Source organism: Podarcis erhardii (genome assembly GCF_964252035.2).
Source record: "Podarcis erhardii genome assembly, chromosome: 10".
In the NCBI taxonomy this organism is placed as follows: Eukaryota; Metazoa; Chordata; class Lepidosauria; order Squamata; family Lacertidae; genus Podarcis; species Podarcis erhardii.
The window spans coordinates 33,764,721-33,788,646 of record NC_138500.1 but is presented as its reverse complement, the minus strand read 5'-3'; the positions used below and the strand labels follow the sequence as shown (position 1 = coordinate 33,788,646).

The 23,926-nt window shown below is 42.7% G+C and overlaps 1 protein-coding gene across 13 annotated transcripts in view; it reads right to left on the bottom strand.

The window, feature by feature from the left end:
• The window catches only part of GRIN2B (glutamate ionotropic receptor NMDA type subunit 2B), a 298,063-nt gene that overhangs the window by 14,804 nt on the left and 259,333 nt on the right, over window positions 1-23,926 (bottom strand). For all 13 annotated transcript variants that reach the window (XM_081879276.1, XM_081879287.1, XM_081879286.1 and 10 more), the window contains 3 exons: window positions 23,163-23,316; window positions 21,369-21,494; window positions 17,228-17,457 (listed from right to left, as the gene is read on the bottom strand). In XM_081879276.1, coding sequence (XP_081735402.1) covers window positions 17,228-17,457; window positions 21,369-21,494; window positions 23,163-23,316 — 510 coding nt within the window. The remainder of the gene's footprint in view (window positions 1-17,227; window positions 17,458-21,368; window positions 21,495-23,162; window positions 23,317-23,926) is intronic.

Here is a 23,926-nt window from a genome sequence, read left to right as displayed (position 1 = left end):
CCCCACCCATTTGCTCTCTGGCACTAAGCCACTCCCTTTGTCCCAGCTAACGACTCATCATTAGTATGCTATCACCAGGCTGGCCCCTGGCTTGTATTTCAACATGCTAAATTCAATCAGCGCTGGATTCAGGGAGGTGCAGGTGGTTCCCCCACAAAGGGTGCCAAGACGAAACAGCACAAAATTGAGAAGATCCATAATTGAGAAGATCCATTTCAGGTCACCAAATTTTGGCTTTGTACAGAGCACCATATGATGAAAGATGACCAAAGTCTGTCTCTCATTCAGTATCTGGCATCCCAGAATTAGGAGGGGAGTCCAGGAACCCCACAAACTTGTAACCATTGGCGTAGCAAGGTCAGGTGTTACCCGGTGTGGAAAATATCTTGTAACCTCTCCCCCATTTATAACCAGCCTGCAATAATGGTTTGACTCTTTTGGGGAGAGCCAGAATTGTTGAGCTTTTCTGGGGAACATTTTGGCAGTGGGAAGCCTGTGCACGCAAAAGCCACACTGTCTCTCACAGACGCTGAGTGCCGCACAACATTTTGTCACCCCCCTCAGAGATGGCAGCCGGGGCGGACCACACCCAACACACCCACCTTGCAGACCACACCCAACACACCCACCTTGCGACGCCTCTGCTTGTAACCATATAAACTATGGGCCTATGCGGTGCACACACAGTAAACTTATCTTACATGGACACAGCAGTTACATGAAAAGTATACTAGGGTTGCCATATTTCAAACAGTGAAAATCTGGACAGAAAAGTATTCCGTATATGTCTGGGGAAATCCAGATGTATGGCATCCCTAAGTATACAACATCACTTCCTACTGTAAAAAACATCAGACTGCCAATGTGTACATATAGTTCAAAACTTAGAGCTCTTTGAAAATAGCTGTGATCCTTACCAACAGGGGTGGTACATTTTTCTGTGGTAATACCAATACCTTCTGCTGGCAGAACAGGTAAAATCCCCACCAGTACTGTGCAGAAATGTGCATTAAGGAATACTGAGGATGGCACGAGTGTTTCTGTGCTGCTAATAGGTGGATGGGAAAAAAACATTTACTGGAATACAGGACATTAAAAAAACTTAGACATGAGAAGCCTGATAAGGTACATTGCACAGAACACAAGAATCCATTGCAAAGGGACAAAATAAAAACCTTTTAGAAAGGCAAAGAAGGCTTTGTACCTGTAAGTCATTCCAAAATCAATAGTACTTAGATGTGCTTTACTCTGCACAGTAGTGGGTAGGTAGGTGTGGGAAGGGGTGTGGGATCACATGTGGTGCAAAGTATCATGCCACATTTTATTACCATATATAAAGTGCAGGCTAAATCCATGATCCCAGCACTCTCAGCCCAAGCTGCGTCACTACACTAGGAATAACCAACAATAGGCTACATGTATGTTTGCCAAGGTTATGCAGATGACACAACCTTGATGGCAGAAAGTGAAGAGGAATTAAAGAACCTTTTAATGAGGGTGAAAGAGGAGAGCACAAAATATGGTCTGAAGCTCAACATCAAAAAAACTAAGATCATGGCCACTGGGCCCATCACCTCCTGGCAAATAGAAGGGGAAGAAATGGAGGCGGTGAGAGATTTTACTTTCTTGGGCTCCATGATCACTGCAGATGGTGACAGCAGTCACGAAATTAAAAGACGCCTGCTCCTTGGGAGAAAGGCGATGGCAAACCTAGACAGCATCTTAAAAAGCAGAGACATCACCTTGCCAACAAAGGTCTGTATAGTTAAAGCCATGGTTTTCCCAGTAGTGATGTATGGAAGTGAGAGCTGGACCATAAAGAAGGCTGATCGCCGAAGAATTGATGCTTTTGAATTATGGTGCTGGAGGAAACTCTTGAGAGTCCCATGGACTGCAAGAAGATCAAACGCATCCATTCTTAAGGAAATCAGCCCTGAGTGCTCACTGGAAGGACGGATCGTGAAGCTGAGACTCCAATACTTTGGCCACCTCATGAGAAGAGAAGACTCCCTGGAAAAGACCCTGATGTTGGGAAAGATTGAGGGCACAAGGAGAAGGGGACAACATGTTAGGGTGTGAAACCTAAGACGCTGGCAAGTTAGCAATGTCATGTGACTTTAAGTAGTCAAGCTCGTTAAGTTGTTAAGTTGCTCAGTATATAAAGAGTGTTTGTTTTCTCTGCCTGGGACGTGAAGCAAAAATGTCTGAAAGCTCCGGAGGTGTTTCTGTTATCTTTCTGCAATAAACCTGTCTTTGGAAAGACAGGCTTCCCTGTGTTGTTATTTCTTTGCTGCTGAGACACTGAAGGTTGTACTGCAACAAGAATCTCTGCACTGGACTTAATTAATGCTCTGCAAAGAGAACTGTTGCTGGTTGCGCAGCGGAAGCGTTTACTGGACCAGTACACAGACTCTCTTACGACAGAGGACGAGATGGATGGACAGTGTTCTCGAAGCTACAAACATGAGTCTGACCAAACTGCATGAGGCAATGGAAAACTGGAGCGCCTGGCGTGCTCTGGTCCATGGGGTCACGAAGAGTCGGACACAACTAAAGGACTAAACAACAACATGTTTGCCAATACACTGAGCCACCTCGTGTTCCTAGGGCTGTAGAATCCAAATCTTGAAGATATGAGCTCCAGCATCTTTTCAAAGAATTGCTAATTGTTCAATCAATGGCAATTGTACCTCTGCAACTTGCAACCACTCCCATCCCCCAGGCACCATATCCAGCTCTGCAGTCCAGTGCAGAGAAATCTTGAAAATTAAATGCAAAGATCCATATGATACCCAAACCCTGAGATCTTTGGCTGCAAACTTGACAGGAACACACATAAATATTCATCCCTAGTCTGCAGGTTTTGTGTTTGTAACACTGAAGGGAACCAGCTGCCACTCACGTACCCATGGGGCCTAGAGGAGTGAAGGAAGAGACTGAAGAATATGCCTTATTTTTGCACAGAAATTATTCTATCAGAAAACATCCCCCCCCCTCAAGAATAGCCTCATTTCTGCCCCTAATAACTAGTGATTTGGACCAATTCATTTTGAGCCTGTAATACCTGCAAGTGCAATAAGCCTTAAAGGGCCAGGAAAAGGCGGGCTGTGAAAAGAATTTGTGACTCTGCTGCTGCAGAACTGGGAAAATTAGTGAAAGAGCAGGAAAGTGGCTTCCTTCCCCTCCCCCAGAAAGCCTTAGCTGGCTATCAGGGCCTGGTGCATACCAGGTCATCATAGTACTTTTGCCAGGCCAGGGAGCTAGAGGCTGGAGGGAAGTCTGGGCATGGTGAGGCAGAGACAATTCAGTGGCAGAAACAGCAGGAAGACCCCAAATATGGAAGCTTTTAGGGGATGGGCAGGGCCAGTGAGGGGTGTGGCCTGTGAAGAGGGTATGTGACCAGGGAGTGGGTGTGGCTTAGGGAGAGTCCTGTGAATCTGATAGGCCTGGAAGACCACATATGGCTCCTAGGCCTGAGGTTCTTCACCTCTGACACAAAGGGTGAATGCCTCAGGACCCATTGCAGGTTTGAGTACCTTAACACTTTCAAATGGAAAGCAAGTATGTCCTCTTGCTAATAGGTCATACGTAGAAGGTGGGTTTTTAGGAACTCTCGGATGTTCTGAACTAGGAATGCTTAAGAATTCTGTTTCATTTGCATTTTTTAAGCAAAGCAACCAGATGTACAAATTGAAACAAAGTTATCCTTTGGTTGTCACACTCCTCCAAACATTGTGGTACTGTTCTCAGCTCAAAGAACTACCAAAAAGCCTATTAAATTGTGTACTTTAGGCCAAAGTGCACACAAAATCATATATTTTGGGATAAAAGGTATATTTTATCTAAAGATATGTAAAAAAATGTGTGTCCTGTGAGGAAATAAGTAACAAAAAATGCAGATTTCCATGCATATTTATGAAGAACAAGAGAAAAGGCACTTATGAATGAACACATGCAAAACTGCTTCTGGGAACATGGCCAACTCCACCACTGGGCGGCAGATGCTGGAATTAGAGCAATGGGAGCTACCACCATCCAACCATTCCTTCTCAACACCCTTCTCTCTCCTCTGTTGGAAGACAGAACTGGGTGTGTCATGTGGCTTGTCATGCAACCCCTGCACTTAGGCCTGTTATCCTCAGGTGCAGTGGAGGATGCCAATATTGAAGTAGAATTCCACTGCTAGTCCAGTCTGCTTCTGAACACGGAATCAGGAACAGTTCATAATTCTATGCATTTACCTGACAGGGTGATGCTGCAATGATAGCTTCCAGATAGGAGCATCACTGCTGCTTACAGGGATGGGAAGGGGCAAGATGGCAGCAAGGTTGGTGCTGTGCAGCCACACTGGTAGAGCCAATCCAGTGTTCCCACCTATGCATCCACACAGCCCCAGCCTTGCTGGTGCCTCACCCCTACCAGTGTGTGGCAAGTGATACTGCTACCCAGAAGCTATTGTGGCAGCTCTGCTCCACTGGGCAAGCCACACCTGCATGCAGTTGGTGTGTGTGGATCATCTTTTTTGCCTCAGGCAGCAAAATGTCTTGGGCCAACTTAACCATCAATCATTATTCTGAACTCACTTTAAAAAGGAAGAACAAATGTGTTCTAAAGAAACATCAAAGTGTAACATTGCAAAGAATAAACATATAAAAAAAATTGTCCAGTAGCACCTTAGACACCAACTAAGTTTGTTCTTGGTATAGGCTTTCATGTGCTTGCTCACTTCTTCAGATACACAAAGGATACTTTTGCGGTTCATATAATTGAAGCCAATGTCTTGGAAAAACCAGAATCAGTTTACATTCTTTGGCAAGTTATTCGTGAGGCAAAAAAAAGATGCAGCATTATTTAGCTATAGCTGCTCTTCCAGACACAGAGGGGAAGCAGCTTTTTAAAATGAAGTGTCGTTTTTTAAAGTTTGTCTTTAAACAGTGAACAGAATTTTACATGGCAATTTAACAAGGAAGTTTGCATCTGGGGGATATTCAGCAGGGGTAAATGTTTGGTGCAGGAGGTGTTTATGTTGCAGTTTTGTCTAGTTTTATCATATCTGCTGTGGACTAAATTAGTGCTGACTTAAGCTTAACCACAAGCTTAACCACAAGGCTGTGGTTTTGAGTTTCCATAAAGCAGTACTACTGTTTTGCTAGGTGCAGATAACCTCGGGGCTTATTCAAACTCCTGGAAGGAACATGATAGGCAATATTTGATTTCAACAGCTAAATATAATATTATTGATTTCTGATGTTCATAGTGCTATCAGCAATATCTAAATAAAACAACAAAATTGGCAACAATATGATTGCAGGGAAGGAATGTGGCTATGATAAGTTTTGAAAATACAGCTTTTCAAAATACAAAAAACAAACAAACCCAGGCATTGTGCAATTATCAGAGTGCCAGAGCTCCCAATTCAATCATTTTCCAAACACCCTAGAAATTTGAAGTTTGGTTATCCCCCAGACAGTTGGTTAATATTTCATCAACCATTTTGGTTATTATTATTAAGTCTCTATAAATCCCTCACTAAAGTCCTGTTTAATGTGAGTTAATGAAAGTCATTGTGGATAAGATATCTGGAGTTATTTTCTTTTGCTCACTCACCTGCCTGATAGATGCCACTCCTGCCCAACTGTAGCATGTTACTTACATCTCATACATTTTTGCCCTTTTGTGAGCTTAAATGGGAATTGCTGTAGCTACGGGTGGCACTAAATGGCCAAGGGGAGGGGGATCCACCAATTTCCTTGCAGCCAAGGGCCCAAACAAACTTGGAGTCGAGCCTGTCTATACAAAAGTCTATATGAAGGAGGAATATTTCATCTTCCAAATGTTGACATGCGTAACTCATGTTGCCTCCAGTGTGCTGAATGTCCCAAGATATGCAACCACATTGCTCAGTGAACTAGAAGCCATTGTGTGTCCACAATACCCCCTTTTGATATATTCCTTCTGACAGGAATTTGAGATGGATAGGATCCACCATGTCCTCATCATGAATCTCTGACAACGAATTTCAACTAAACTGTCACTCCACTTTTTATGTTCTACATAATGATGTTGATAGTGTGCTATCTATTATCACTGATGCTTGTTTCCTGTCTGGATTAGAAAACACTTCCCAAATTCAGTGTTCATTTATCTTGTAGGAGTTTTAAACTAGTTTCATGATGTAATGCATTGCAAGGGTGGAGAACCTGTGCTACTTCAGGCCTTGTTGACTCTTAACTTTCATTAGCCCCAGCCAGGATCTTGGATTGTCAGAGACAATGGGAATTGTAGTCCAACAGCATCTGGAGAGTCATAGGTTCCCATGCCTGCTATAGCACCTCAAGGCTGTAAGAAAACACTGCATTTTTTTAAAAAAAATAATCAAACCTGATTTCCCTTATTTCCCCTGACCTTGCATAACCCCTGCAGTTTCAAAGTGTTACCTCCTGTATTGTTTTCAACATACATTAACTATGAAGTATGGATTACTGCAGAGGGTGCCAACGTTGGGGGGGCAGTGGCCATATCTAGAATATTGAGGAAGTTCCGTGGGTGTGTCCCAAAAAGGCTGCCATGGAGTGTGGCACAATAAAAAATGGCTGCCACATCTAAAAGAGCAGAAAAAGCGAAAGGACCACAAAATTACTTAGGCATCTCTCCCCCCCCCCCCCGCCTCCAGTCAAGAGGTAGAAGGGCACCTGCATCAGTCACCACCACATTCAGTCACAGAGGAAAGCTCTTTGCACCTCTCCTCTGTTCAGATTTTTCTATTATTGTCTCTTGCAGTTATTAGTGTTGTGAATTGCTTTGGTATTCACTGAATGAAAAGTGGCATGGTGATGGTGATGCCTGGACCTCCATTGTAACCTATCAAGGAAGCTAGACTGGATTACCTTTGAAGTCCCTTCCTGTTCTATGATTCCATAATTCAGGAGGGAGGAAGCTTTCTGACTCCAAGGTCCACCCTCCCTCATTGCTAACCATCCAGAATCCATGCGTCAGCAGCAGGAAGAGCCATACCCTCATACATAACCCACACTCATATTCTCTCTCTCTCTCTCTCTCTCTCTCTCTCTCTCTCTCACACACACACACACACACACCATTTTCCCACAATTAAAAGTAAAAATTGGTCAGAAGGTAGATTTTGAATAATTGCCCACATCAATAGAGTGCAATATCCAAATTGGAAATTGAATCTGCCAGAATGCCACACAATCCCTAATCAAGATATATGTGGGTGTCTAAATCTGATCCCTGGAAGAAACCCCATGCAGAGGTGTATTCTAAGAAATTTTCCAGACGATTTCCTCAAGAAGCCAATGTTAGGCAGAATCCTGATTTGAGACCTCATGAGTCCCAAGCTGGCTGAGTTTACTTAGGGCATCTCCACACCATACATTTAAAGCACATCTAAAGCGCATGGCTTCCCTGGAAACTATAGTTTACCTCTCACAGAGCTATCATTCCCAGCACCCACAAAACTACAGTTTCCAGGAGTCTTTGAGGGAAGCCATGTGCTTTAAATATAACATCAACTTTTGTCACTATTTCCCTCAGAAATGCAGATTCTGAATCATCCTCTCAGATATACCTTTACCAGATCCTAAGTGAGAAATCAAAGCCAGGAACTCAAAGCAAACTCTGAGACCTTCACTTCTTCCCTGTTAACGGTGAAACATATTACCAAAGTGCTTCCTGAGTAAGCCACTTCCGATCCTGGGGAGGAGGTGGGGTTGCGGGCTTCACGCCCATCCCACGTGCGCAGGGGCTGGCTTCAGCCCCCGTGAGACTGAGGGAATCCTGGCCGCATCGCCCACCCAGCCAGCCAATCGGGTGGCTGGGGGGCGTGGCCTGCCCTATTTAGGGCCAGCGCAGCCAGGGCTCGCCCTCTTTTCGCTGTGCCAGCCAGCTGATTTTCCCACCCTCCCTCCCTTTAGGTAGGCTCCTGACATTGCTATGGGCTTCGGTCAGTCGTCGCAAGGGGCCTGGTAGGAATTTTTCCCAATTAGCGATTTCAACCAATCGGTTTTTCACCTACCTCGTAGCAACTCGTCACAACTCCTCGGCATTGGTGGTTAGGCATTGGTAAGAAGGGGTTAAGAGGATAGGGGGGGAGGAAACGCCATCACCTCCCCCCAAAAGCTAAGGGTAGTCCGTTAAAGGATTCCAGGGGGGCGTGGCCCTGTCCGAAACCTATGGAGGTGTGGGCCTAAGGCACGCCCCCGATCGGTGACCCGGGGGAGCTCCTAGTTGACATGCCTCAGCAGACTCCCCCTTCTGGTGTTAACCCATGCTGGTCTTCATGCAATCGGGCTGGAGCCAGTTAGTCGATAGGACCAATGCCTAAGCCAATACCTCTCATTCCTGAAATCAATAAAGTTGTGGCCTAATTCGCCCATTTAACCTTAATACTTGGTGTCCCGTGTCATTATTTCTCCTTCCTGGAGGGGGGGGCGGAAACTCGCCACGCAATTGTTGGTGCACTGGTGTTCTCAAATATGACTTGTGCTTGGCACCAAGATTTTAATAGTTGTCACTGTAAATTGTAGTCAGTGATATCACTGAGTTGGGAATAAGAAAAGAAATAATTAGCAAGGAACTCTGAGATTAAAAGAACATAAAAGGAAGCTAAAAATAGCAAGTTTAAAGAAGGTTGTTCTTCTAAAATTGCTAAAATCATAGCAGGGATCTAATTAGCAAAGAAATCTTCCATCACATTTCGTCACATGCAGTAAAGTGCACATAGTAGGTTCAGTAGCTTGACTGAACCTCCACGCAGAATTCAAATTTATGCAATCTCTGCGTTAACTAGACTGTTTAGTAATTCAGAACTACACAACCTCTTCTCTGACTGTATTGAATCTCTGATCAGAGCAGCTTCTTGCAACCAAGTTACTACATAGGCTCTACATTGACCTTGTTGCTAGGCTACATCATCCCTTCACTGCATAAAAATTGAAGACTTATAGAATCATAGAATTGTAGAGTTTGAAGGGATCCTGAGGATCATCTAGTCTAACCCAATGCAAAGCAGGAAGCTCAACTAAAGCATCCAAACTCCAAACTCCTCCATGCTGGCAGAGATAAGGGATCACATAAGCCTTCATTGTTACATCTGAAGCAGCACCCCAGTTCTACAAGTTGTATCCTGAATTGAAAAGTTCACTTTGAGTGATGTTTTCCATGTAACTTCATTGTAATAATTCAAAGGCAGGTATCTGGGTGTCTGCCATTCAATAAATTTTCTGTTGGTGATAAATTCTGGCAGGAGGTTTTTTATACAGATGCATTTATGGGAATAATGTCAGGAGATAAAATACGGATGCAAAATGTTAGTGCTAAATTTGGTCACCAGTCTTCTCAGCACAAATATGCACACCAGAAATATACATCATTTTACCAAATGCTACCAATATCTGAAGCACGTAGATCTCTCTGTGGAGGAAACATGTGAAGCCACTCTTAGCACTATGCACCAATGTGAAAAGAGGATAAGCAAAGCAGTCAGTCACACTCCCTGGACTCCCTGGTCCTGAATGGGGTAACTGTGCCCCTGAAGGACCAGGTGCGCAGCCTGGGAGTCATTTTGGACTCACAGCTGTCCATGGAGGCGCAGGTCAATTCTGTATCCAGGGCAGCTGTCTACCAACTCCACCTGGTACGCAAGCTGAGACCCTACCTGCCCGCAGACTGTCTCACCGGAGTGGTGCATGCTCTAGTTATCTCCCGCTTGGACTACTGCAATGCGCTCTACGTGGGGCTACCTTTGAAGGTGACTCAGAAACTACAACTAATCCAGAATGCGGCAGCTAGACTGGTGACTGGGGGCGGCCGCCGAGACCACATAACACCAGTCTTGAAAGACCTACATTGGCTCCCAGTACGTTTCCGAGCACAATTCAAAGTGCTGGTGCTGACCTTTAAAGCCCTAAACAGCCTCAGCCCAGTATACCTGAAGGAGCGTCTCCATCCCCATCGTTCTGCCCGGACACTGAGGTCCAGCACCGAGGGCCTTCTGGCGGTTCCCTCATTGCAAGAAGCAAAGCTACAGGGAACCAGGCAGAGGGCCTTCTCAGTAGTGGCGCCCGCCCTGTGGAACGCCCTCCCATCAGATGTCAAAGCAATAAATAACTACCTGACATTCAGAAGACATCTTAAGGCAGCCCTGTTCAGGGAAGTTTTTAATCTATGATATTTTAGTGTATTTTTTGTTTCTATGGAAGCCGCCCAGAGTGGCTGGGGAAACCCAGCCAGATGGGCGGGGTACAAATAATAAATTATTATTATTATTATTATTATTATTATTATTATTATTCATATTATCATCATCATCATCATCATCACACATTTCTTCTTTCCAACTGATCCAATTAATATAAATGACCAATTTGCTGCATCTCCAATGGATTAAAATACTAGGGATAAAATACCTAGTGTGAGCGAGCTCTAGTAACAAAGTATTGAGGAGAAAATAAGGGGGCAGATATGTTAAACACTTGTGCAATCATGGCAACAGGGTGAGGATGTCAGGGCAGTGAAGTCTTAATGCAACTGCCTACCTGGTACACAGGCTGTGGATGTCATGTGCCATGTAGATCATGTGAGAGAGGAATGAATGGTTTTTGCATATCAGCACCAGAGATACTGGGAAATATAGTTCTGAGGTCCCTGAGCAAAAATATATGTTACAATGATTCTCCAGTGCACAAAATTTCTATGCACAGAGCCTGCTACACAGAGTGTCAGAGTCTCAATGCATTGACATCTGTATGTTAGCCCAGCAGAGAAAATAGCAGCTTTGAGGGGATTTTAAATGGACAAACAACATGGTAGAAAATAATTAACATCCCTCCTCCCTGGCCGTGGTCCTGATCAAATTTGCACATGCTTGGCTGCTTTTAAAAGAGACAGGACATCTGATTTTGGGCCACCAATGTCTCGTTTAATCCGGCCCTTAGGGAAGGGGGTTAAACAAATGCATGGAAGATAGGTCTATAAACAGCTGTTAACTACGACAGTTAAATGGAATTTCCAGGCTCAGAGACAGAGACAGTGTGCCTCTGAATATCAGGTATGAGCAAAAGAAAATAACACATGTTGACTGTTCTAGTTACACAGGCTTCCTGGAAGCATCTGGCTAGCTGAACTAGGTGGACTCTTGGTCTCACTTAGAAGAGCTCCTCTTATTTAACTCAGTAGTAGAGCACAGTCCCTGAAATCTCTAGGCAGAAAACCCCTTAGCTAAAACCCTGGAGAGCCACGGCTAGTCAACATAAACAATACTGAGCTAAATGGACCAATAATCTGACTCAGGATAATGGAGCCTCACATTTTCCTATTTTCTTATGGGCAGCTTCAAAGGGAACAAGAGCAGAAATATAATGTCCAAAACCCATCATGTAATATTGCAGCGAGATAAGAGGAAAAGACAGCACAGAATTACTGTTAGCCGCACCTTGAAACTGTAATCTTTTAAATCATGTGCTGATTATTACTTTCCATCTTGCCTCAAGTGTAGCCTATTGGGAGATTTTCACACATGCCCCTCTTCCAGCATGAGTGAAATCCAAGTCCAAAAGTCAGCATGCCTATTCTCTGCATGTCTTTAGGCTTTATCTGCTTAAGGTACTGAGAAAAAACACATTTGTACTCCCATTAATCCTGAAGAGTCCCATTACAAGTTTTTACCACCATTAATCCCTGCAGCGTTGAGGAAGAGAGAGGATCCTATGAGGAATGAGTCAAAGCTAAAGCACATCACAGTCATACCAGTGTTTTAAGCCGTTCCACTTTGAGCTGAGATTTAAAGGGGGGCAGGAAAGACAAAAAATATATCACATGTTGGTGTATTTAAACATTCATAACTTTATAACTAACCAGTCTATTTTCTTCCAACAAAGAAGCTTCTATTGAAGGGCACAAGCAACTTAAAAAGGCCAAATCTGAAAACTCAATGGTACATCGTGATTTGCAACTCTTTGTCCACAGACCTCATAAATCACTTCTATTCTTCCTACTTCCTAATGGTAGCAGCAGCCCTTAAACAGTGTGTAAAATTGAAGTATCCAGCTAATGTGAAAAGTATTCAATGAAGAATTCAGATCAGGAGTAGGAAACCTGTTGCTCTCCAGATGTTGTTAGACTCCAGTCCCATCTATCATGGTTAATGGTCAGTGATGATGGCAGAACCCTCTGAAGAGTCACAGGTTCCCCACCCATGTGCTAGGTGAGATCTCTTCCTGTAACAAGTGTTCCATAGCTTAAGAACTGGAAAGTGCTGCCTGGCACCTCAATCCTGAATATATTTACTCAAAAGCAAGCCTAATTGATTTGAAAGGAGCTTAGTTTCACAGAAAGTATGCTTAGGATCCCAGTCTATAACAATGAGGATGTACTTATCTTTAAGTAAAATCCTACTGATTTTTAAACTAGGCTGCTCAAGTGTTTAAAGGTAAGGATGTGTTTTGCTAGATTATGTTTCATATCCAGGGGCCTAGCCGAATAATAAGATTTATGTGCCTTGGATTTTAAGATTAAAATGTTGAAAAGAATAACACTAAAAACCAGTAACATGGACAAATCAACTGCACCAAAAAGCACAGAATCATAGAGATAAACTGCAATCCTATTTCTATTGTGAAAAATAACCACTTTATTTCAAATAAGTTCAGCATCTTCTATGAATGTATACATTCAGAGATATGAACACCTGCCTGTTACACTATCACCAATTTGTCCTTTAACCTTTGGCCCTTTTCTTTGATCTTAAAGAATAAGGAACTGGGAAATGAATATTTAAGGAAACAATTATCTGAAGGGGGAAATAATTGGAGGCATGTCTACATGGAAATTTGTTTGGAGGGATCTGCTAGAGAAAGAAAATGGGTTCAGCAAAATTGAGCCACGAGAATGACGAAACTTGGTTTAGCTATGGCATCAGAACATAGGAAGATCCCTGCTAGACTCACAGAAAATCCCAACTAATTCTACATTCTGTTTCAACATAAGCAAGATGTGAAAGTGAGACCAACACTGCCTTTTTCGTTTATTAAGAGTGAGGGGAACAGGGATCTCCTAACAACTCCCAGCACCTTTCACAAGCTATAGGTCTCAGACTTGCCTGGAGAAAGCCATGACTGTTTATAGTGGTATCATAACGCTGTAAATATATAGTGTGAATGTGGCCACAGACAAACAATACCAGAGTTGGCCTTACCATTAGGAAGAGTGAGGCAGCCACCTGAGTCAATCTATTTTTGGTATCTTTAAATGGTGCCAAATAATTCAATAGCTATTACCATTGTACTTCTCTAGTAGTTAGAGAAGGGGAGAGATGCATGTGTTTTCATCCGATGCCAAAATAATTTAACTGGCCTTAGGTACTATGTGTTATTCTAAAGCAGCAATGCTGCAGCAAGCAAAGGCTCTAACAGCTCAGACAGCTGCTAGTGGCTGTAAAGCCAGACAGGATGTGTGTGACTGCTGCCATGGAAACAAAGGGGCAGTCCATCCTTATTGAGCACAGGATATGAGCTCAGTGTGTGTCATATGACCTGTACAGGATGTACATAGGTGGAGTTTGGAGTTTCTCTCTGTTTGTTGAAGAGAGCAGACATCTTTGACTGTTTGACTGCTATAGACAGGGATAAAAGCAATGTAGTTACATTTCTGTCTGTGTCTGATTCCCCTCCCTGGGGATATGCAGGGAGGAGGAGGAGGAGGAGAAGCAGTTGGTGTGTTTTTCTCACAGCCTGAGGAAAACCGCCGGAACGGACCTCGTGTGTTTTTTCCTGCCGGGAGTCGCCGGAGGGAGGTCAAAGGAATTCAGCCGGTGCCTGCAGATAGGCACATACCTCTGACCGAGCCTGAATTCTAACACTATGGATCCTAACTGGGTGTGGGGCAGGGAAAGCAACACCGTTTTCTGCTCCGCTACAGGCAGCAAAATGTCTTGGACTGGTACACGCACAAGCATACAGAGAATACTGTCACTAAGCTGGACACTCAAGTGGCAGTTAGCTCAGTTGGTTAGAGTGTGGTGCTGATAATGCCAGCCAAGGTTGTGGGTTGGATTCCCATACAAGCCACATGCATTGCAGACTGTTCTTAACCTGAAGCACCACTTTAGCTAATGGGGCCTCCTGCTGCTGCCACGCCACCGGAGCCCAATTTCTGTTCTTATCCTGAAGCAAAGTTCTTAACCCGATGTACTATTTCTGGGTTAGCGGAGTCTGTAACCTGAAGCGTATGTAATCTGAAGCGTCTGTAACCCAGGGTACCACTGTATACTGTTACTCAAGAGACACAGAGGTCTTCAAGCATTTAATACTGGATTTAAATCAATCACACCAAAGGCCAGAATTTAGGGGCTGGGGGTGAAGGGACAAGACTTACCTCATAACTAACACTCAAGACAGACACAAACAACAGCAAGAGAAATCAAAATTAGGATGCAAGGGATTTTAGGAAAGTAATGTTCTAGATTGGAATAAGAAGGCCACACCTGCAGACTACAAGCCCCAACAGCTCTAACAATGTCAGTGTTGCTGCTCCCAGCAGGAAAGGATTTATAGGTGTGTGCGGCATTAGGGCAACATGGGGCTGAGGGGCCTCCAAGCCATTAGTGTGCCTTGTTATCTGAGAGGATAGCTTTGAAATGTGACTACAAGCAATGAATTGAGATGGTTGAATTCTAGCATTTTAGTTGTTTTGTTTCTACTGTTTGCTTCTCCTTCTTTCCAATTAAAATCAGTGGAGGCTGGTCCGTTAGGGCAGAGGTCACCAACCTGGTGCCCATGAAGGCCTTCATTGGCATCCCTGAAGGAGGTACCAGACTCAGAGCTTTCATTAAAAAAGAAGAAGTTTCTAGCCCTTCTAATAAGAAATTTATCAATCATAACATGCAGGTACCTTTCTGAATAATTTCTTTCAAATGAGCCAGCCTGGCTGTTACTGCCTCTCAATGTTTTTAGCCAATAAGTGAGGTCAGAGCTGTGACTGATATAGTAAGTTGTTTGGACCCCAGGCAATAGGAATCCATGCAGTGCTAACAGAGATGGATTTATAATGGTACAATTGCAGCAATTGCACCAGGGCTCATGGCAGCAGAAGACCCAAACACTGAGTTTTTATTTTTTTAAACAGTATGTCTTCAGCCCTTCTAGAAATAAAGCTATAAAGTGTAATGTGCAGGCAGCCTTCAAAGCTGTGGGTTGCCAACCTGATGCAAGCAGAGGGACGACTATAATCTATCTTCAAGCTCCGCAGCGTGAAGCATTTGCTGGAGTTGGAAGGACCCACCAACTTCCAACTCCCATTGGCTATGATACTAACTTCTCCCCTACTTTCTGGAAGGATTTGCCTGGGCGGCTGCTGTGGGACAAAATGAGAGGAGAGGAGAGGAGTGATAGCTGCTACACCTCTGGTGTTGGGGGTGGGGGAAAGTGCTGAGACCATTTCACCTCCTCTTCTTTGGCTGCCCAGGGAAGGACTTTCTGAAAAGATGGGGAGCTAAGAAGTGTGGAGGCAACACATACATTAAAAAATTGTTAAACTCCCTCTTCCAAATCAGGCAGATCTTTTTGTAATGGGAAAAGACAACAGGAATTCCAGCCACAGAACCCTTACATTACATGAAGTTTGGCCATCTATCCAAGAACCTGAAATCCAGAATACACCTTAAGGTAAAGAATAGCCCATGGTTTGGTACAAATTGCATTTAATATCTCAAAAGGGAGGGGGAGGGACATAGGAAGAAAGGCCTTTTCCCCCAGGATTTGAATCTACCAACAATGATCCTGTGCTTCTTATATATGCTAATTCATCCATCAGCAACCACCGAAGACTCATCATCTTTGATGGTTTGTGAGGTTAAAATGGGACAGAATGAATAATAAAAAAGGCACTGAGAAGGTCACAAATATTACAGACATCTGTCTTGAGGACATCTAATCTAGGAGACTGTAGTGCCACCCTTGCAGCATATCAGACAAGCCTGGTTTGAACAAAGTAGGATAAGATAATATTGTACTAATAAATATTATTATTGTTAAAAAATAAACCAATGCACTAATGATAAACTAGAGCTTACAACACTATATTCATCAATAGCTATGACTCATAAGCACAAGGAGTCCAGCTCTGTGACCACAAGCCAGTGACCTCTGTCTAATGCTGCTCCATAGCCCAGCCTACCATAAAACATCTGCATCTATAATTCACACAATTAAAAAAAAAATCAGGAAATGAGAGCAAGGAAGAAAAAAATATTAATAAAATGGGTGAGGGAAGATTTCCTTTCAGGGTTGCATCCCCATCCCTCATTCACCGATAACAGCAGAGCCCCAAATTATCAACTACATTGTAACTACATTAACTTGCATGAGGGTATTTTTTTCTCTCCAGCCTAAGTACTTCCAAATATAGCTATTTAGCTGATATTCTTCCATTTTCTGAAGCTTCATGCTAAAATATATAACCTATCGCTGCAATCCTGTGCACACTTATTTGGGAGTAAAGCCAATTGAATATAGCGGGATTTCCATATAACTATGCATAGGAGTGGGCTATTGTGTATGGGGTGTGTGTGCTTAAATCCTATTTCTGCCATGGACTTAAGCATATCAGTGTCTGTTCCTCCTCTTTACAGGGAAGATAATAATAACCTCTCAGAGCATTGCTGTGCAGCACTTCTCAGCTTGTGAGAAATTCCTACAGAAACTGGAAAGCAGGAGAACAAAATCAGCCAAAGACAAAATGTTGTATTTGTCATACTTGCCCCAAGCAGAGTTCAAGTGGATTAAAGGGTAGCAGAAGGAATGGGAGGCAGAGCACTAGTTTATTAGTTCACAGTTGCTAAGAAGAGAACAGGCACATTCTATTTCTTTGCCCAGTCAAGATATATACAAAATCTGGTTTTATCAGGGAGGTCGTTTCAGTTCTCCTGGCAACTGTTCATACAGTTATAGGATGCCAACACATAGGGATGCTCACTTTATACTTTGAGAAACTTGGGTTTAGATATTCACAAATCAATTAAAAAACACACACAAAATAAAATTAAAAGTTTTCTTATTATTTGAATTATCATGTTATTTATTACTGACATCATAAATTAAATTATGGCTGCATTATTGCTAACCAAGCTCAGGGTGCACTCAATTAAAATCAGAGAAGAAGCAAAAGGATTTCATGACAAGGAAGCAACCCTCTGAGGTTGCAAATGCATTACCTTTTTGTCGCTCAGCCCAGACACCTGGTCTACATACTCCTCTTGGATCATGAAGGCAGCCAAATTGGCAGTGTAACTGGCGAGAAAGATGACAGCAAAGAAGGCCCACACAGACACCATGATCTTGCTTGTAGTTCCCTTGGGATTCTGCACTGGCACAGAGTTGTTGAATACCAGGCCCCACAATAGCCAGATAGCTTTGCCAATGGTGAAAGAAGGACCACCAGGCTCTGAAATGACCGAAAACATAAGCAGAAATAGTGATCAGACTGGCAAAGTCTGTCATTCCAAGTAGTTAGTACAAAATCCTGACCCTTTTCTCTTATATATCACTTTGTCTGATTGCGCAAACATAGGTTGGTATACTGGAAGAATCCCATAAATTTGCACGCTTTTCTTCCTCTCTTTCTCTGTTCTTCCTGGTTAATATCAACTAATTTACAGCAGAATTCTAACTATGTCTGCTCAGAAGTAAGCCCCAACAGGACCTACTCCCAGGTAAGTGTCCATAGAATTGCAGTGTTAAATCTGAAGAGGTAAAATAGCAGTTGGCTTCTAAAACAGAGACTGAAACCAGGGTTAGAAGTTTACCTCAATCCCTGGTTTAGAAGCTAACTATGGTCAGTGGTAACTGTTCTTATGCCAGGTCAGGTGTAGCAATGAAACTTTGCAGTTAACACTAACCAGAGAAAGATAGGGAAATTCATGCAGCTGGAGGAAGTTGGGAGATGGCACAACCTTGTTGGATGTTCCCAGTTATCAAAGCATGGTTTGGCAGTGTGATGGGTCAGTGGTAGGCTTCAGGTTTCATGGCAGAGCCAATCAGTTATCAGCCAATATGCTTCCCAGTTCCCCATGTAACTGAAGAAAGAAGTCATGTTTGGAGAGAGCCTGACTAGTGTTCTGGGAGGGGGAACTCCTTTTTACTACTCTAAAACAAAACAAAACAAAAAGGATGTGCTCTCCAACCCTAGAAAGGGAAAGCACATCAAAAATAATAAAAATTATTGAAAAACACTTGGCACTGCTGATGTTCACCTGTTGTCTTTTGAGGGCTACATGAGTGTTCTTGGGATTGAATGATCCTCTAACAAAAAGTAAAAACAGTCCCCAAGAAAGCACAACTCTAAAAGCTGAACTTTAAAAAGTACAGAAAATTGTGTTAACATAGTAAATGAGTGAGGGTGGGGTGTGTTGCTCATCTCTATTTGTTGTGACACTGACATTTAGGTGGGTACAATGGCATTCCAGTGGCCACATTCTGCACAAAGGACAACAATTTGCATCTCCCATCCACAAAATGCTGTAGGTGGAACGCAGGGGAAATGTGACAGTCCTGTAGCAGAAAAGTGTCTTAAATAAATATGCCTGGATCCCACAAAATAAATGAGTAAAAGGACCCTAACGTTCTGTGGGAAACCCGGAAACAAATCTGTCCTTGGCTGCTCAGCTCAGTGGGTGACCTTGGGCAACTCACCTAGTCATCATCTTCTGGTTGCTGTGAAGCTAAAAGGTCATTTTGAGTACCTCAGATGAAGGGTGAGGTATAACAAAATGTCACCTGCCTTAACAATACATGCATGCATTTTTGTTTATCCAAACGTTATCGTAAATAGAGTCACTGAAGCGACTAACTCCGCAAGCCACTCCTGCAACCTAAACTGCAACAGGGAGGAAGTGATACACGTGCCTCCCCGTAAGATGAAAGTATGCAGTGCTGCTCTCTGAGTCTTGGCATACTTATGTATGACTTGCAAACAGAGGCACACATAAATCTTTTTCACATCACAAGTTTTAGACATTCAGGAGCACTCCCATGAGTAGAACAGAAATTTCATGACGCCTCTAGCTCTATAACAAATTGTGGCATTTGGTATCATAGCTATTGTTGTTCTGTTAAGTACTGTAGGTGTGAGCACAGGTTTTCAAAAGTTCTTTAAGTCCTACAAGGTCACTGTGATCTAAACAACTAGAAACATCCATGCAATGAAGTACAAGGCCAAGAGAGTTCCTTCACACAGCTGCTCTTTTTCCGTCTGCATTTTAATGGAACTAACTCAAACCCAGTTCACAGAGTCTATTAGTTATGCTTATTAATGCAGGCTTATGTGCCACAACTCCAGCTGACTTTCAATAAGAATTGAATGAATGTATCTGATGGCAAATCTGGCTCCCACATATGCAATGCAGATGAGATAAGTTATTATGAGAAACATTCATTTTGCATTTTTTGGCTTTTTGAATACTTAACAGTGAAGCATTTCATCAACATTTATTTTTGCATGCAAATTAATTTATCTCTGTATTGATGTTTATAATTTGCATTTTAAAAATTTGAGGAAGCGAGTAAGGAACTTTTAAAGGAAACTTTTAAAGGGAAAATGGATAAATAAAATAAAACTTTAAACTAGCTCCACTGCATAATTGCAAAGAAACATTGTTGAACATTGCATATTTTCAGTTTTGCATGGTCTATATTTGCTGCTTCTTCATCCAGAATCACCATAGATTTATAAAACAAGAGTACCTTTTCAGGATACCTTAACAGTTAAGATATGACTATCATCCTCAATGACTACACATAAGTAAGTCCCATTGAGTTGCATAGGCTAACATCATGTGGACTATGCAAACAGCTGCAAACACACAGTGAACTCTGTGTAGTATTTGGTATCCAGAAAAAAACACACATGAACATATCCATATTGGCCTTGTGCAATGCATGTTTCTCATAACAATGTATGTCATCATTTCACATATAGAATCCAGTTTTACCCCAAATAATTCATTCAAGCTATTCACCATTCACATCTGTTCCGCTACCTGTACTAAAAATATGTGCATGGTGTGTATACAGAAATTTCAGCATGAGCATCTTCATGAATATTCACAACTCTGCATACATCTCCTTAGATATGTGCATTGGTCCATGTATGCTGTCCACAGCTTGTGGACAACAGCTCCCTTTGGCATGACTATACATAAAGCTCTGACTAAATTTCCATTTCAAAATATCTTTTCTTCAGGGCTCAGAAACTTAGTGGCATAGATACGTTCAGGGCAAATTTGAGAAGCGGGTAAAACGATTTTCACACAAATATCTCAGTTCAAGCATCTTCATATTTTCAGCCTGTGGGTAAACCAGAAGGTCTTACGTAGGGGGCCATTTCACAGCTCAATGAAGCCAAGGGAATATACCAGTATCTTACCAGCATCCAAGTGCTTTCACTTATTTTCTGTATTCTGCCTTTGCCCTTCACTCATAAATCAACTCTCTAATCAGACAGCTTTGCACCTTTTGCTCCCCGTCCCTCTGCAACTACTCCATCTACATCCCCCACCCACCCGAGGATATTAAATTAATAGTTAATATGTCTCAAATTTATGGAGGCAGTAGAGTATGACAGTGGAGATGGTTTGTCGTTTCTGCTGCTTCAAGCACCCCTAGATTGCTGTAACTTCCTTATCCCTGTCCTTCTTCTGACACACAATCTAGATGTGAATTAATTTGCAAGGGGTTAATGTGCAGAGGTTCTCCATTTGGCACTTTGGGTGAATCTCTGAAAGGAAATAATTCCATTAATGCAATTAGTGTAATGAGAGATAGATGAATGTAACATTACATAGCTTTGTAATATCATCATCATCATTGTCGTCATGTAAATTTCCAGTTATACAGCCAAGGCAAGCAGAACCAAAGTAGGAAAAGCAATCAAGGGTTGCAAATTTATTACGTTAAAATTCATATGCGTGACAAAATTTGCAAAATTTTGCACATTTGCTGGGTACCAATTCAAATGTGAACAGTTGTCCAAGGGAATATATATTTCAGTTTAACAAAGTAGCATGTTTACTTTGGAGAAATTATGAGCAAACACACATAGGGTCAGGCAGATAATTTCAGGTCAGCTGGAAATTAGTGGCTCTGTATTGTGAGCCATGCAAATGCCCAATCATCCAAAGAGATCCATTTAAATTTTCTGCTGTTTGTGAACCTATTGATTCAACTTCTTTCCTTGTTTACCCAGAGAAAATACAAAATCTGTAAATGGTTGACATATATGCAGGAGGAGGATAAAATGAAGCCAAGCTAAACAAGCAAGACCATAATCGTTGCATGTTGAGAGATATGTCTCCTTACCTCTGCCATCAGCCAGACACCGGTTGTATCCCACAGGGCTGAAGTACTCAAAGACAAAGACAGCCACCGCAGAGATTATAAGCAGCATTACAAACATCATCACCCATACATCAGCACTGAATGGCTCTAAAGAGAAAAAGACAGAAAATTTGTAGGTACTTTTCCATCCTACCCCAAAATACAAGCCAGCCCCATCAGTGTAAGCCAAGTGCAAGGACTTCTACTTATGGAAAGGGCCTTTCCCCCTCATCTCCTCACACTGCCCCCTAGGGAGGAGAGCTAGTATTGTTCCAACTGGCAAGCAGAATTGCTTATGTGGGTGGAAAGATTGGAAGAGACCATCATTAAATTCCACCCCGAACTGATTTGGTTACTGTTTCTTTACAGTTACTGTTACTCTAAATGGCAGTTGCTTTCAGGTACAGAACTTACACAGGAGTGAGTTTTTGCCAGCACCTTACGGTATATAATGAAGGGGTCAGGTGAGCTTCCCTGGAGAGAGCATTCCACAAGCGAGAAACTACTGCAGAAAAGGCCAGTTCTTGTATTGCCACCCTCCAGAACTCACACAAAGAAGGGCCTCGGGCCCTTCTTGCAGGCTCTGGGTGGGTTAGTATGGGGAGAGGTAAAGGTAAAGGGACCCCTGACCATTAGGTCCAGTCATGGCCGACTCTGGGGTTGCGGCGCTCATCTCGCTTTATTGGCCGAGGGAGCCGGCATACAGCTTCCGGGTCATGTGGCCATCATGACTAAGATGCTTCTGGTGAACCAGAGCAGCGCACAGAAACGCTGTTTACCTTCCTGCCGGAGAGGTACCTATTTATCTACTTGCACTTTGAGGGACCGAGCAACGGGAGCTCACCCTGTCGTGAGGATTCGAACCGCCGACCTTGTGATCGGCAAGTCCTAGGCTCTGTGGTTTAACCCACAGCACCACCCGCGTCCCATGGGGAGAGGTGGTAATATGCAATTGCAGTACTTTGCAATATGTTCTAGTGGTCCTGCCTTTGAAATGTGTTCAAAATACTGCTTTCAGGCTGATGTTGGGATCCTGTTGTCTGGAGCACGTGACTCCATTGTTAGTCACTCTGCTTTGACTCTCAGCCTGGTTTAACCCAGGCTCTGGAACTCTCTGCCCCAGAAAGCCAGCCTAGTCCTTTCCCTTTCTGTAGACTGGCACAGAGTGCCATATTGATGTAGATCCTCAGAATGGAAATGCACTAGCCAGTTAAGAATTAGTATCTAGTTTTTTGTCAGTATATTTTCTCTGATGCTATTGTGATTTCATTTGATTTTTTAAAAGTTTTATGGTGCTTTGAGGGCTTTGCACACAAAAAAGGCTTATAAACTTCAAAAAAGAAAGCAAGAAAGAGACTGCCTTCACTTTTTTGGATATAAGGCAAAGTGATAGGAAAAGCTTCTTCTGAACGTCTGCATGTCATACTGCTGGGATGCCAAATGATTGTCATAGGTCAACTCCGGGCTTTGGGAAGCAAAGATCAGGGGAAAGCTGAAGAAATGTATTTGAACATAATTAAACTTCTAGTTCTGGAACTTGGGACCAATATTTCTGAAGTTATTTGTTAGTATTCTCATTTTCACATCTAGAACCTGGTTCTGAAATCTAGTTCAGGATTGAACTTCAGGGTGTATAAAGTTTCTTTCAAGCAGTATGTGTGTGCTGTTTGTTTTTTAAATTAGAAAAAGAACAGCAAACATTCTGGTTGTTTTTCTTAAAATATTTTCCCCTGCACTTTGCCTCAATATAAATATATATAATTTTAAAAACTTTACCTAAAAAGGCAGAAGGTGAGACAGTCCCATTGCTTCGCGACACCATTACACTAATGCCTGTCTCAATGAAGGGTACAGAAAAGTCTACCACTTCTGAGCGTTCTGCATTTATGGTGAGGGATCCCACCGCCATATAGGCACGTTTGTCAACCACCTGAGACAAGGAGACAGAAAAATAGTTAATGCAGAGACTAGAGTCTAGCATGCAGGAGCTGGAACCTGTTCAAGAATAAAGGATGCTTTCGGGTAAGTTAAAACAACGACAGGATGCCACACATTCATAAGGTTTTGTATATATGAGGCAGGAAGGGAGAAAGCAAGGGCAAATGGTGTTGACATCACATTTGGAAATGGGAACTGAGAAAGATGAAGGAAAAAGAAAGTAGGAGGAAGGTGGCACATTGTGCAATAAGAGAGGAGAAAAAGAGTGGCAGGCTAGCTAAGGATTATTTCACATCATATTTGAACATTCAGAATGGAAGGTCAGATCAGTGAAAGGAAAAAAAGAATTCCTGGGAAGGACCATCCTTGTTTTCCATTTCCCTGGAAAACAACAGTTCTCCCCACAAGTGTGCCCTTTTAAGGCAACCAATTGGTTGTGGGTTGGTTTCGGTATTTGTGTACACACATATGTACACATACCTGCAAAACACTTGGTGTTGGGATCAGAGACAATGTACATTTAGGAACACCATAGGAGGCTGCTTTATGCTGAATTAGACCACTGATCCATCTAGCTCAGCACTGTCTAAACTGACTGGCAG